This window comes from Tigriopus californicus, chromosome 3 (genome assembly GCF_007210705.1).
Source record: "Tigriopus californicus strain San Diego chromosome 3, Tcal_SD_v2.1, whole genome shotgun sequence".
NCBI lineage: Eukaryota > Metazoa > Arthropoda > Copepoda > Harpacticoida > Harpacticidae > Tigriopus > Tigriopus californicus.
In genome coordinates this window covers 161,277-173,963 of record NC_081442.1, presented here as the reverse complement: position 1 = coordinate 173,963, position 12,687 = coordinate 161,277, and the positions used below count along the sequence as shown (strand labels likewise).

Genomic DNA, 12,687 nt, shown 5'->3' with positions numbered 1-12,687 from the left:
AAGACCATCAGACTCACTCTCAAAGGTGTTGGTCCAAAAGTGTCCGAGTCTTAAGAAATGCTGTTAAGATTAAGTCAGCATTGCATAGAATCGCACTTCAATCAATCGATATCACGTGACTATGGTCCTTGGACCATTGATTCCCTTTTGAATGATTGAATCATTGTTCACTTGTGAGTATCAGATTTTAGCAATGTGACCTTTCAACCCCATTTAAGGCTGGAAAATTAGGCCACTTGACACTATTTCACAACCATGTAGTTTATTTCAGAATCTAATAAGCTCGAATTTTGGCACAACATAAAGACACAGTAGCATTGAATGAATACACCAACCAATGGGTACATACTGCTAACACTTAGAACCTATAGATTTGTGCAGTATGAATCTTTGTGGGCGTCACATTGGTAATTGTTTATTTGGGCGGTCAAGATGATTGTTCAATCCAGATGTCTTCAGTGGACAAAAGGAGAGAACCTGAAGCTGACAAGGAGGGGAGGATCGAGAAAATGGAGCTCTAATGGAGCTCAAATGGAGCTCGTAGAAGGAGAGCTCTCACAAGGCGCTCGAAGCGAAATGTTGGCCAAACTGCTCTTGGTACTCATTTAGCGTCATCTCGTCAATGGCGGAATCGAGGGATTCCACAGAGTCTGGACCTTCAAAGTCCACTTTCATGGGCTCGCAATACTGGATTGGATTGGATTGGCTTTGGCTGTGGCTGATGTACATCTCCTTTAGCGTTGGCGGAGAAGGATGGGCGTGCATTGCTGACTCATCCTCGTCCTCCGACGGCATGGACGACGGGGCCAGAAGTGGGGTGTAGTTGACACCCTCGTGCTCATCCTTGGGCACTGATGAGTTGATGAGATACGATGTGGGAGGACGGGGAGTCAGGTGATTGGTGTTCTGATAGCCTTGATTGTTGGCCAGGTTGCCATAAATATGCGGACCGTAGTAGCTCAAGCCGGTCGTGGACGAATATTGGATAGGCGAGGAGCTTCTCGGAAATTTCGAGGCACGCCCTGAACATGAGGATGGCGATGTGGAGAGGCCACTTCTGCATCCGCTGCTCTCTGATTGGCCAATGACCATGGTCTCGGTGGAAGAGGACAGGGCGGTGCACTCCAAAGGGAAGCCCATATCGAGGTAGTCCCGTGAGGCGTAGGTGAGAATCCGGTCAAAGTCCTCCGTTAGACGGGCAAAAGTGGGCCGACTGGCCGAATCCGCTTGCCAACAATCGCGCATTATGATGTAGATGTCGATGGGACAGTTGGCCGGGCATTCCATGCGGTGGCCTTCGCGCAGCAGCTGGAACAGCTTCTCAAGGGACGGCACCGAGGGGTAAGGACTTGCACCCAAGGTCATGATCTCCCAGAGCAGGATCCCAAACGACCAGACGTCCGACTGGGTCGTGTATCGCCGCTGGAACAATGTTTCGGGCGCCATCCATTTCACGGGCAATCGACCGTCGCCCATCTTGCGGTAGTAGTCCTGGGCATGGACATCTCTGGCCAGGCCAAAATCGGCAATTTTCACCACGAGGTCCTTGGCCACGAGGATGTTACGCGCTGCCAGGTCACGATGAATGCACTTTTTGGAGCCCAGGAACTCCATGCCTTTGGCAACCTGAAAGGATGTAGAACCAACCCCATTAGAACCGAGGATGGGAGTAGACTACTCATGCGTTGAAAAGCGTTCGAGGAGTGCAATAGAAATGGACTGGGAACCAATTGACGCTCGCCCCTGGAGAGCCAACAAATCGGTTCAGGGGTAATGGCACCCATATTTGCATTTGAATGAGGCCTGGCATAGCGAGCCTAGGACATCATCATGAATGAAGAAGACATCATGGCAGGCCTCGATTCAGGCCAGTCTACGAACAGGTATTGTGATTGTAACCGGGCCCCTAGTGGGCCATCCTCCTCGCCCTTTTTTGCCTTGGGCTTGCTTCAAAAGCCATAAACAAATCTTTGTCTTGCTAGAGCTTCATGTGGCTCGTGGGCATTAGATAATAAACAAGATGTCAAAGGCTGGCATTATTTACTGTACTCCCGTGTTCCACATCAATCCACTTCGTGAAAGAATGAGTGATCTCCCACTTTTCCGCGTTAAAAAAACAACTCCCTCCTCCTCCTCCTTCCAGCGTGTGGATGAAATGGTTTCCATTGAAATCAGGATTAGTGTTAAAGCAGCCCCACAAGTGGTAGGTGGATTTACCAAAAGAAAAAAAACCTTATTATGTTGTTCGCGTTTTCCTTCACTCCCATGTTTTTTTTTTACGTCTTTACTCTCGGTCTGCCGTACGGTGGACGGATCTGGCCTCGCTTGGCCTTGTTGGAACGAGACGCATTTACATGTTTTATGGACCTGATCATGACATTTGAGGCCATCATGGATGGAGTGCTCAATCTCTGACTGGTGTGCCTATTCTTGCTTGCTCTTTGCGCTCAGCTCTATCTAGTTTTATCTATCTATCTCTTTTTCTCGCTTTCACGTCATCTCACCTGTCTGGCGAATGAGATGAGCTGCCGGGCTGAGATGGTGGGCCGATTGGGCAAGGAGGCGGAGTTGGGACGTTCGTAGCCATCGTTGTGGACCTCATTAAACTTGCGAAGGAAGTCTCGAAGGTTGCCATGCTCGGCGTACTCGACAATCACGTACAGTGGACCATCTTGAGTGCACACCCCGAGGAGATTGATGATGTTGATGACGTTGTGGTGGTGGCCGATCATTTTCATCATGTCCATTTCAGAGACCAGGTCAATCATCTCTTGGTCCGTATGGCCTTCTTTGAGCATCTTCACCGCCACGGTCTTCGTGGTGCCATCGCCGTCGATGTTGAAAGCATCCGCCTCCACGACCTGCAAACATAGAGTGGACACAGAACGGGATGAGAGATAGGGGAACAATGAGATCTTGTCGAATTGTCGTTTGGTCCATTCTCACTTCATTTTAGTGACCACGTTCTGAGTGGCCCTGCACGAGATTGTGGCCTACCAACTTCTCGGCTGTCCTTCGTCGAACGAGCGAACGACAAGGATAGCTTTTTAAAGGGGAGACAAGAAACGTTTTCTGGCTCAGAAATGAAACACGGAGCTGTACCGAAAGCTTTTTTAGACAGAAGGCGAATCAGAGAGGATCGCGCACAAAGTGATCCTAGGACTGGCCTAGGATCGTATCCTTCAATGGGAATCATTCAAAGTAAGTAGTAGATCGTCACTGCGCGATCGAGTGTATGCACGTCTTGCTATGTTTGCCATGGATCAAACTTTTAATGTAAAGTCTTTCGGGATGCCCAAAGAAGTCTAGTTCCAAGAAATCACGTTGCGATCTGGCGTAGTGGCGCAAAAAAGGGTGAAAATTGAGACCGGGACGGTAACCTTGAGGTCATGAAAAATGGAACAGCCTCCGATGACATGTCTTGGCTTCAAAATGAACATGACAACTCATTTGTTTCACGTGGAAATTGAACCCAAGTCGGATTACGTTTAACCCCAAACAATTCTCAACGAACCGAACGCCTCGAGCTAGCAACGAGGGGGGAAAAGGTGTCTTGCCGAGAGCAAGAAATCCTGCCCAGCCGTGTGGTGTATGTTGTTGCTGTTGTTGTTGTCGTTATCGTTATTTCGCTGAGCAGCGTGTTATTGTTGTTTTTGTTGTCAATTTCCAAAGTCATCGTGTTCCCTTTTTTTCCCTAGTCCCTTAGGCTGCGTGCGAGTGGTGCCAAATTACCTTTCCAAACATTCCCTCGCCCAGCGTGGGACCCAGTTGGAGGTGCTTCCGGTCGAATTCCCATTCCTTGTCCAAGGGCAGCTCATATTCGGACACGGTGGTCAAAGTGGTGTTCTCCGATCCCAGACGAGATCGGTTGGCCGTGTTCATTTTCACGACGGAGCTCTGCTTCTCGATCCGGATGATGGGCGACATGATGGGGGCGTCCGGGTCGAAATGGGCGGCTTGGCGCTCGATGATGACCTTCTTGGTCCACTGGGTGATGCTCCGGGCGTGCTCGATGGCTTGCTGCTTGCGAACACGTTCGCGGCGGTAACGCTTGTACATGAGGGCCAAGATGAGCATGAGCAGCACGGCGAACACCAAGATGGATCCCGTCACCACGCTGAGCCTGTTGAAGTCCTGATGTGAGACGGTGGCCTCCATCAGGGTCTCGTCTTTGACGTGTAAATAAGCGGGGGACCTGAGTTGGTCATCGTTGCTGAAGCTCACCACGCACACGTACTCGCCCGTGTCCTCTTTGGTGACGTTTTTCAGGCGGAGCACCTCGGTGCTCTGGGCGAGCTTCTTCATCTCATGTTCCTCATCGATCCGGAACCACCAACTGGTATCGGCGTTCAAAGAGACATGGCTTTGACAGGAGAAGGCTGCTGTGGCGCCCTCTGTCACGGTCAGATTCTTGGGTCGCTCGAACACGGCTTCATCCGGAGTCAGGACGGTGAGATGCACGCTCCCGTGAGAGACGCCCTGATTGGTGTGGGCGATACAAAAGTAATATCCCGCATCCGACGGCTCGGCGTGTTTGATGTGTAGCTCATTTTGCTGCAGATCCACGTTGTCCGAGGCTAACAACTGAACGAAATTCCGCTCGTCTGTGGTATCGAATTTGCTCATATCCGTGATCTGGAAAGCAGGGCGATACCAGTACATGGAGTGGCCCACGTCGGATATGAAATGGCAGGAAAGTGTGGCGGGCGTCTTCACCATCACCGTTTGATTGGGCGAGATGTGCGTCAAGAGTGCAATATTGTGCACGGCTTGTACGGCTTCCACCCGATAGGAATGCTGGATCTGTCCCAAGTCGTTCCACACCACACACGTGTAGAATCCGACGTCAGAGATGCGGAATTGGCGGATCTTCATCTGCCATTCGCTGTCCTTCACTTTGAATGGGACCACATTGGGCCGGATGATGTCACGGAGGGGTTGGCCGTTTTTGAACCACTCGATCTTGGGCGTGGGATAGCCATCCGCCTCTCATTTTAACGTCACCTATGTGAACAGAAAGGAAGAAAGAAAGGGAGTTATTGACATTGATTGTACATCACCGCCATCTGAACAACGAACTGTTAAGGTTGACTTGAACCTCCAACCGTTTTCACCGCCATTACGATTAAGGCTCGTTCATTTTTTTCTTAAATGTACTGCCAAACTGGTTCGTTCATTAGTGATAGAGCCAGACCGTCCCATTGTCCATGTTTTACATTTTGACCGACCGTATGAGGCACTCGATTTGGACAAAGTCACCGTTTCAGTGGCGACCAAATTGTTGGGAGTCCCTGTTCCAGTTTGTCCGTGATCTATCCCATCCAATGGCGTTTAAAAGTGTCACCCTAGAGCGCGGTCCAAAAATCCCTAAAAGCAACTCGATCCTTGTCGAGCCTCCTCGTCAAATTAGACAGGCACAACGTACGCAGTAGGGTAGTAGTACGGCCTGGAAGTTTTCGGCCCATTTCTTGCACAGGTATAAACAGTGGGCAAACGTGAGTTTGATTATAATCAACACCACCATCTCGGCGTGTTCAATTTCCCGGAATATGTAAAGAAAAAATGAGTGTTTTCCAACAACGTTGACTTTTACCTTGAGGCCATGAAAGAAACAGACTCCAGGCAGTGGGCGAGTGAGTGAATGAATTTGTGTACTACGTACTCGTGCAAACTCCTAATGTGTGTGTGTGTGTATGTTCGTAGTACGTACATACGTACGGACGTACGGACGTGCATGTGTCTTGATGGCCAGCGAAAGAAAGCACCTTCAACGAGAATCGTTTACAGAAACGGCCGATGGCCACTCACTTCTCACTGAGTTCAGTCGCTTCAGGCCGAAATTCATCCCATTTTATGAAGAAAGTAGTCCTCCCTGTGTGTGTAGTATATAGGTACGTACAGTAGGTATACTATGTTTTGCTTCCTTGTCGTGAATTTACGCCCGTTCGTCTAGTACAGAACAGTACAGTACTCGACGATCCGACGAGCTTCAATATGATCGTCAGTAATAAACATACTCCGTGGCCAAGACTCAATTCAATTAGAGTCAATGCACAAGTACTTTGATCCGCCCAAGTGTTTCGGAGTGGTTCTTCAATGTTTTGCACAGAACCCCTCCCCACTCCTCTCAATTGGAATGGACTTGTTCCGAGTTTGCACCCGGATTAGGTGAGGCACATCAAAGGCCTTCATAGTTTGCATCTTACCCATTTTTTGACCGGAACTCCGATCAAAGCAAGTCATTAAGCGGATAGATACGTATTCTGTATTTGGTCCGTTGTAGGAATGAATCCTTTGGAATAAAAGAGAAACCAACGATTGAGATCAATTCATTGTCGAGGAATTGACGCCAGTCTCACCGGGAATTCCAAGGTCTTCATGCATGGTACAGGGATCTATAAAATCAACATCAGCAAATTCCTTCATGGCCTTGCGACTTTTCAAAGACAGGAAAGACATCCCAAAAACATGCTTTTCAAATTCATGTCGATCTTGACTGGGTCTCAAGTCATCAGATCGTAACGAAGAGTCACAACCCTCAGAAGGAGAGAAAAAATGAATTGCTTCCTCACAGATTGATACCTTTTTCCAAGTGTTTGCAGTTTCCTTTTATCTTTTTTATCTTTATTTTTTGCCGACTTCCTTACCGCTACTTGGATTGGAATCCCAGCACTTCAAGACGAGAATTTTTCTATTTTATTTTACTTTCATTTATAAATTTGATTTGATCATCCAACGAATTAGAGTTGGCTGATTTGGCTAACCCTTGAATATAATGTTGATCGGGAATTGTTGTCAAAAACTTGTCCAAGTCTGACTTAAATCCTGCTACTGAATCAACGTCTACATACGCCCTTCGCATCAAATTGAACAATGAACGAGCTCAAGAAGAAAAAAAGAGTTGGACTTCATTGTTTTAACTAGCCTGGATTCTCGAGGGCTTGAAGGTGCTCTCAAAACGCGCATTAAGCCTCTACGGTCACTACAATTGACCCGATTGATTTTTTTCACGAACTCAAAGTTCAAAGGAGATGTATATAAGATCACAATAAATGGTTCTTTTACACTCCTCAAAATTGCTAGTGCTGTGATTAGCGGATCAAGTGATCATTTTCATCGCTTTTATTGCATTTCATTTCTTACGTAGGGAGTGGTATGTTGTTGGTCTGCTTCTGACCATGTCATTGCCTTCCAGTCAATAAACAATCAGCTTATTTTGACTTGAAGCTGAGCGGCTGAAGACCCTCTATTTTGTATTTCTCTTATTCTCAGGAAAGCCACTCAAATCCGGCCAGAAATTTTCTATTTCAATGAATGTTGATCAGGCCTTTCTTGGTCATTCATGGCAATGGCTATTTTGGAACAACGATAAGTTTTTAGAGGCAAAAGCGAAAACACCAAACACCTGAAGCCCACAACACTTCTAAGCGGAGAGTGTTTGTTCAAATGTGAAAATTGTAATTCCGTCGCGAGGCATCTTCAAACAAGTCACAAATGGCATTGTTTCCAAATTCAAGAGGACCATTACCTGGCTTTGATTTGAGAGCTCATTTCAGTGCGAGAAGGAGCAAGGTACACAATGCACAGTAGAAAAACAGAACGAGAAGGGAAGAGGGGACAACAAGAGCCAAAGACCGGATCGGAGAGGGGAAACACAATTTGAGGAATGTTCCAATGTGTCAATTAACCTGCTTAGACAGAGATAGAGGACCCAGCGCTACAATAACGAAGCGGGTCCACACGTCAGGTCCAGGGTTGACCCATCGTTGTCGTCGTCGTGCGTGCCAAGCTTTACGTAGATGGCCTCGTTTTGGAAGAACGAACTTGGCCGGTTGGAACAAGTCAGCGAGATTTCAACTCGATATACGCGTACTTGGGGGAGGAATCTCTGAAAATCGGCTTGTCATGTCACCCGTTCCTGAGGTGGAACAATCCCAGAGTAAACTTGAGAGTGGGGAGTGCATTTTCCCCGACAACGTTTCCTCAACTCAAGGGACGGAAGAAGGAGATAAAACTATAAAACTTGAAGAGAACTGTTTGCTCGGGCACTTCTCAACATCCCTGGATTCTGGATTCTGTCCAATCTCTCTTTGATCGCTGATGCTGACTACAGCTGTGCATCAAGGGCATTATTATCCCAGATCAAATGCAATGGGCTGAGCCAAATAATTGTCTCAATGGAGGCCAAGATCAAACCATTGGCTTGAGCTCAACTTCATGCGTCTCAGCCTCGAGAACGACATACGTAGAGGACGAGGCCAGTGAGTGATGTTGTTACTAAGGCGTGATTCTATCGTGGGCGACCAAGAGTTTGCCAATACCTCCACCACATGTACCAAAACTTGATTTCGGGGCGAGGCCATTTTCTGCGTGTATATAGGGACCACTAATAATCGTTGGCTCGGCTTAGGTTAGGTCAAAAGAAAAAAAAAACATAAACGCCAACTGTGGTGAGATGCTACTTACCGCTGAGTCGATGTGTACGGCATATATTTGTTTTTGCATTCGTTTCGTATTGGTCCAAAACGGTGCTTGAGGTTGGGGTTGTTCCACTGCCACGGAATCGATATCTTCTGGAGTCACCATGGACACGAGGCTGGCGGATCGAGGGGGCGGGGACGACTGGGGAGGTGTGTCGAGATCTTTGCCAGATCCATTTTGAGCCAAAACCACTACCATTACCACCATCAGGATCATGGCTGAGTTTGAGGTGGAGAGCCAATTGTTCATTGTGGTAGCCAAAAGATGGAGCCAGGGAACTTCGGGAAGGCACACTTTAGTAAGAGCTCAATCTTGTCTGGGAGTTGATGCGTTCACTCGAGACCCGAGGGTGGATGCAAATTTCCAGCATTGTTTGGGATCATTGAGCTCTTTGCCACAGAAATTCCAACGGGGAATCAAGAGGAGGTTGGAACTTGGCACACAGCTAGCCTGACACTCCCTCCCTCACTCCCTCACTCACTCAGTTAGTTAGTAGGTAGGAAACTCAGTCAGTCAGCGAGTCAGTGAGTCAGTTTGACTTGAGGCTTCACAGTTGTGACGGTTTCGCTCTCGGACTCACGATTGACGAAAACACACACCAAACGAGATTGCCTCACCACTGTCTCGTAACTTGATATGTCGAAGATAATGCAATGCTTTTTATGCACTTTTCAGGATTCTTCCTCTCACTCCGCTACTGTCTGATGATTTGTCAATTGAATCCGTCGAGATCGCGTCTTCTTCTTCTTCCTCTTCTTCTTCGCTGGAAGAGCAGTCGGTCGAACTTCGATCGGTCGTTCGTTGGCGTCTTGGTCTAATTACACGGGGGAATAAATCACCTAACTCGAGTGTGCCAGATGATGAACTGAGTGGAAAACACTCGCTCGCCTCGATCTTTCCTTCACATCTGAAGACAGGTTCGAGGTCTTGGGACTGGCGACAAGACGTTGGGACAGGGGACAGTGGATATGCGGGGAATCACGAGTGAGTGAGTGCCCTCTATTCGTGTGGACGCTCTGATACTCCCTTGAGCTCCTGGACATGTCCGTCCATCCGTTCGTCTGTTCCTTTTTTTCCCTCTATTCCCTCGTTCGTTCGTTCGCTTGCTCATCGGTCTAGAAAGCGATGCTATCGTTGCAGATCGGGTTCAGACTTGAGATCGCTCCTGAACGGAGGACTTCTTACGGGGAACCGATCCCGTGTGTGGACCAAGGGGTCTAGGTAGTGCTCACTTTTAAGCGGGTAGATCTTCGTCCTGGCCGAGGGTCATCCACAATCCTCAGGGAGAGGTCGTAGAATGTCGTTCACTGTTTTCGGCTCGGCGTCTTCGACGGCGTTATGGTTATTTCATTTGGGTGCTAAGGTATCATCGGGTCTTCTCCGAGGGCCTGGGAAGGGCGGGGGCGGGGGAGGAGGATTGAACAGGATAATTGTGGCTGGTATCTCCAAGAGCCACACCACACATAAGGGATGGTAAAGAGAGAAATTCACCGTTGTTTCGGGAGAGAAAATAGCTTAACGCCTGTTCAAGTCACGGACGATCATTTCAAAACAAAAAAACAACATGTATTTAGGGTGGTAGAGCCCAGCAGTAGTAGTTGCAGTTTTGCTCATAAAGATAATAGTTTGGAGGCTTTTTACCTAGAAGAAAGGCCACTTGTTTTAATTTGCTGTAAAAAAACATGAAAGTCAAAAAGCCGGTTGTTATTCATTTTCACTCGTAAACTGGGGATTTGCGAAATTTAGAAAGCGCGTCTGTCGCCTTCTTCTTGTAATTCGGAATTATTTCTCTTCGCGGAAACACCGTCTCTTCATTCAGCATAACGGTAAAGTACTCTTTCTGCCCTCTCAAGAAGGTGAACAACGGCGTTTGAGCGACTGCCACATTAGGGATGCATTCGACAGTCCAAGAACCGGTTTCCGAAACTCGCATCCCGAATCCCAGATAAAAGTAACACGACATCATTTCAATTGGTTCTAGAGCATGATGAACCGAGCGGGAAAACAATCCGATAACACCGCCTTCTTTCTCAAATATCCCTCATTCACTCGCGTCCCATTGGAAACTTTAACCACACCTCCAAAATCTGATCATCCAACGAAATCTCGCTCAATAATCGGCCAGTCCAACTGGAAATACCGATTCGGAAAATACGATTTCCGTTCGACAAGACAAGCCTACGTCTCAATGCATCCACCCATTTCCGTCCGTTCACTCTTGAGCCGTCTGTTGTTTCTTCTCAGATTGAACCGAACTCGAAGGCTAACCCCGAAGTCCAGGAACGACCCTTGGGCCCCCTCACTAACAGCAGCACTTCGCACTAACTGCGAAAATCACCCTTGAACAGGATGTGAGAGTGGTGGCGCTCCTGGAATGGCCCCGGGCGAACTTTCGGACGCTTCTTCTGGTGTTGGGCAGCACTTCTCTGGGATCTCATTTTCCCCCAGCGTGGAAAGCACATGTGTGTGTGTGTGTCTGTCTGTCTGTCTCTCTACCCTGCGTAGGTGCAGCGAGTAGAGTCAGAATAAGTGGTGGGGTCGAATTAGCTCGTACTCGAATGGGACCGAGCAGTCCTCCTGTCAGCAGATCATCTTAGCAGAGGTAGGTAGGTGGTCACGATTCTCGTTCCCCAATGAGGGTGGTGGGTAACATTAGATGGGTCTGCTTGCCCCATGTCCTGCTGTAACTGAATTGCTACTCATCCTCTCAAGAACGAACCGTCCTTTTTCTCTCGAAGGTGATTCTCGTGGAGCACTGAGCACTTGTTCGACTCTTTAATCCATGAATTCACACACTTAATCCTATCAAGATGGGGCTCAATTTGTAAAGGCCACTCATTTGCTCACTTTGAGCGAGAGTGGGAATTTTCGCCGCAATTCAAAATCGTTGCAGCCAAACATCAAGCCTCAAGAAGTTATTGCCAGATTAGATTCTATCGGCTCGGACATTTGTTTCATCAACGGGGCTTTTTGGTCTAATGATGAGCAAAGCAATGTCGCTCGGGGGGGATATTTGACCGAATCAGATGTTGATGATGATGATGATGATGACAAGGGATATTAGAGATAAAGCTGAAATTTTGCTTTCAATTTTGCCTCGCCTCCCCCTTTCTCTCTTGTTTGATAAATGGAATCGGGAATCCAATTTCGATGTCAACGATCCCAGTTTGGGACTGATGGAAACATGGCAAATGACTCTTTTTCCAGAGCAAGAGGATCTCGAAGATCGTCCAAGCGTGCTCAAGACATAATGTCGAAACCACTTTCAAGTCAACTCCTGAGTGAGAAATCGAAATCCCTTTCCGCTCTTTTTTTGCTCCCTTTCTCTCTCTGTTATTCTTTGACGATCTCTTTTAGGAATCAAACTACTCACTTCGATAACACGAATTCGATCTCCATTGATGACAATCATGTGATAAGAACATTATGAATTAGAAACTTCGATATTAAAAGCCAGAGAATGAATCAAGGTACAACTACTCAGGATGAAATACTTCACCGCTTCAGTGACCACCCTTAATTAGTTGCTGTCGCCTCATACAACCGAAACTGAAGCAAAAGCAAGCTTACATATGTTGAATACTACAATAACCTCTGTATGTCCATTTATGTCCGTATGTATGTGTGGCAAGCACAACAGATATGTGTACATGTACCCTAAGACTCGGAACCTGAGACCATTCAAGTCGGTGATAAATTGATAAATAGGGCTCGGAAAAACAGTTTGGGATTGTGCTCAAAACAATTTGGTTTTAGGTTATGATCTTCAGCCAAAAGTTTAGATAGTGGGTAAAATGGTTCCTGGCTTCTTTCCTTTTGAAAAAAAATCGAAGATTTTTAGAACTTTGCAGCTTTTGAAAACTACTCGTAGTTTGTTCGTTTAAAAAGGAGAGAGATGGCTCGAGTTACCGCCTGATGTTGAACGTCCCAATTGAGGGACATTCCCTCTCCATCATCCTAGGCAACATTAATTCTTACCTCCATCCTACCTCACAATGTCATTAATGGTCTGAATAAATTCATTCTTTGTGTACCCAGGACTAAATAACGTCAATTTGTTTTTGAGGCATTCAAATCAAGCATTTTCAAATGAAGCCAAGTGTCTGAATCTTGTAATGATTGTCAAGGTTAACTTTTTATTTGATTGATGTTATTGCCAAAGTGTTGTAGGGTCTTCAAAAATCGTCACAATCATTGATATTGCCC

General features: G+C 47.0%; 1 protein-coding gene across 3 annotated transcripts; it reads right to left on the bottom strand.

Moving 5' to 3' along the window:
- Positions 1 to 245: 245 nt before the first annotated feature.
- On the bottom strand, positions 246 to 9,830 carry LOC131877905 (fibroblast growth factor receptor 4-like). 3 transcript variants are annotated; one of them, XM_059223737.1, is made up of 4 exons: positions 8,467 to 9,830; positions 3,733 to 5,004; positions 2,505 to 2,861; positions 246 to 1,626 (listed from the first exon to the last, which is right to left on the bottom strand). In XM_059223737.1, exons 2-4 carry the CDS (start codon positions 4,873 to 4,875, stop codon positions 556 to 558), a joined length of 2,571 nt encoding a protein of 856 aa, XP_059079720.1. In that variant the 5' UTR covers positions 4,876 to 5,004; positions 8,467 to 9,830; the 3' UTR covers positions 246 to 555. The 3 variants fall into 3 exon arrangements, with proteins under 3 accessions (XP_059079720.1, XP_059079722.1, XP_059079721.1); XM_059223739.1 differs by lacking the exon at positions 8,467 to 9,830 and adding an exon at positions 5,426 to 5,617; XM_059223738.1 differs by lacking the exon at positions 8,467 to 9,830 and adding an exon at positions 5,080 to 5,293.
- Between the last annotated feature and the right edge of the window lie 2,857 nt (positions 9,831 to 12,687).